This window comes from Chlorella variabilis (genome assembly GCF_000147415.1).
Source record: "Chlorella variabilis unplaced genomic scaffold CHLNCscaffold_2, whole genome shotgun sequence".
NCBI lineage: Eukaryota > Viridiplantae > Chlorophyta > Trebouxiophyceae > Chlorellales > Chlorellaceae > Chlorella > Chlorella variabilis.
Window position 1 is genome coordinate 305,729 of NW_005435086.1, and position 1,227 is coordinate 306,955.

Genomic DNA, 1,227 nt, shown 5'->3' on the forward strand with positions numbered 1-1,227 from the left:
AATCCTGCTGTTCCTGACGGGCCAGGAGGAGATTGACACCAGCGCCCAGGTGGGCTCCCGCGGGTGCCCGGGTGGCAGGGCCCATGTGTGTGGGTGGTGGGGGTGGGGGCAGCTGCTGGGGCGGCTGAGCGCGGGCTGGTGAAACATAGTGCGTGTGGGAAGCGAGAGTTGGTGGCTGACGGCTGGGGCAGGCACCGACGCCTCGCCTCACCTCACTCGCCCTCACCCTAACCTCCCTCACCTCCCTCCCTCCCTCCCGCCCTCCTGCCCGACCGCCCTCCCCGCAGATCCTTTTTGAGCGCATGAAGTCGCTGGGACCCGCGGTGCCCGAGCTCATCATCCTGCCCGTCTACTCGGCGCTGCCCTCGGAGATGCAGGTGCGCGGCAGCTTCTGCAGCTGCGCTGGTGTTGCACCCATCGCCACCAGCTCCGAGCCGCACACGCGCGCAGTGCTGCTGGGCAGCCTGTGCTCCTGGCCCGAGTGAATTGCCAGGCTAGGGTCACATGCCGCTGCTCCCGCACCTCCCACACATCCGACCTTCCCTCCCCGAGTCCTCCTTCCTCCTGCACCCCGGCCCGCAGACCCGCATCTTCGAGCCCGCCCCGCCCGGCACCCGCAAGGTGATCACCGCCGCACGCATCGCCACGCACGCCACGCCGCTCCATGCCGCGCCTCCTCGCCTCCCCTGCCCTTCGCCCGCGCCGAGCCTGCCACAGCCACGCCACACACGGCCATGTGGCCACAGACCCACGCCGCGCCATGCTCGACGCTCGCGCCGCAACATTCATCAACCTGAGCCCACGCTGTGCCGCGCGCCGCAAAATCCATCACCCCGAACCCACGCTGTGCCACGCTGTGCCACCTGAACCCACGCTGCGCCACGCTGTGGTCACGCTGCGCTGCAGGTGGTCATCGCCACCAACATCGCCGAGGCCTCCCTCACCATCGACGGCATCTACTACGTGGTGGACCCCGGCTTCGCCAAGCAGAAGGTGTTCAACCCAAAGGTGGGGCACGGGGTGGGGCAGGACGTGGTGGAGGGTGGGGTGGAGGTCGGGTGGAGAGGGGTGGAGATGGGGTGGAGGTGGGGTGGAGGTGGGGTGGGGTGGCAGGTGGCTGCCTCCGCTGCTGCGGTTCCGGCGCCTTGTTTACCAGCCTTCCCACTGCTTGTGCCCTGCCTGTCTGCCTGCCGCTCCTCGGCACCTGCCCCACCATTTCCCTGCCTT

General features: G+C 69.2%; 1 protein-coding gene across 1 annotated transcript in view; it reads left to right on the forward strand.

Annotated features, from left to right (window-relative positions):
• CHLNCDRAFT_137613 (hypothetical protein) overlaps nucleotides 1-1,227 on the forward strand; it is a gene marked incomplete at both ends in the record, with an annotated part of 9,056 nt that overhangs the window by 4,965 nt on the left and 2,864 nt on the right. Inside the window, 4 exons of the mRNA XM_005851026.1 lie at nucleotides 26-49; nucleotides 288-377; nucleotides 583-621; nucleotides 907-1,008. Of these exons, the coding sequence (XP_005851088.1) occupies nucleotides 26-49; nucleotides 288-377; nucleotides 583-621; nucleotides 907-1,008 (255 nt within the window). The remainder of the gene's footprint in view (nucleotides 1-25; nucleotides 50-287; nucleotides 378-582; nucleotides 622-906; nucleotides 1,009-1,227) is intronic.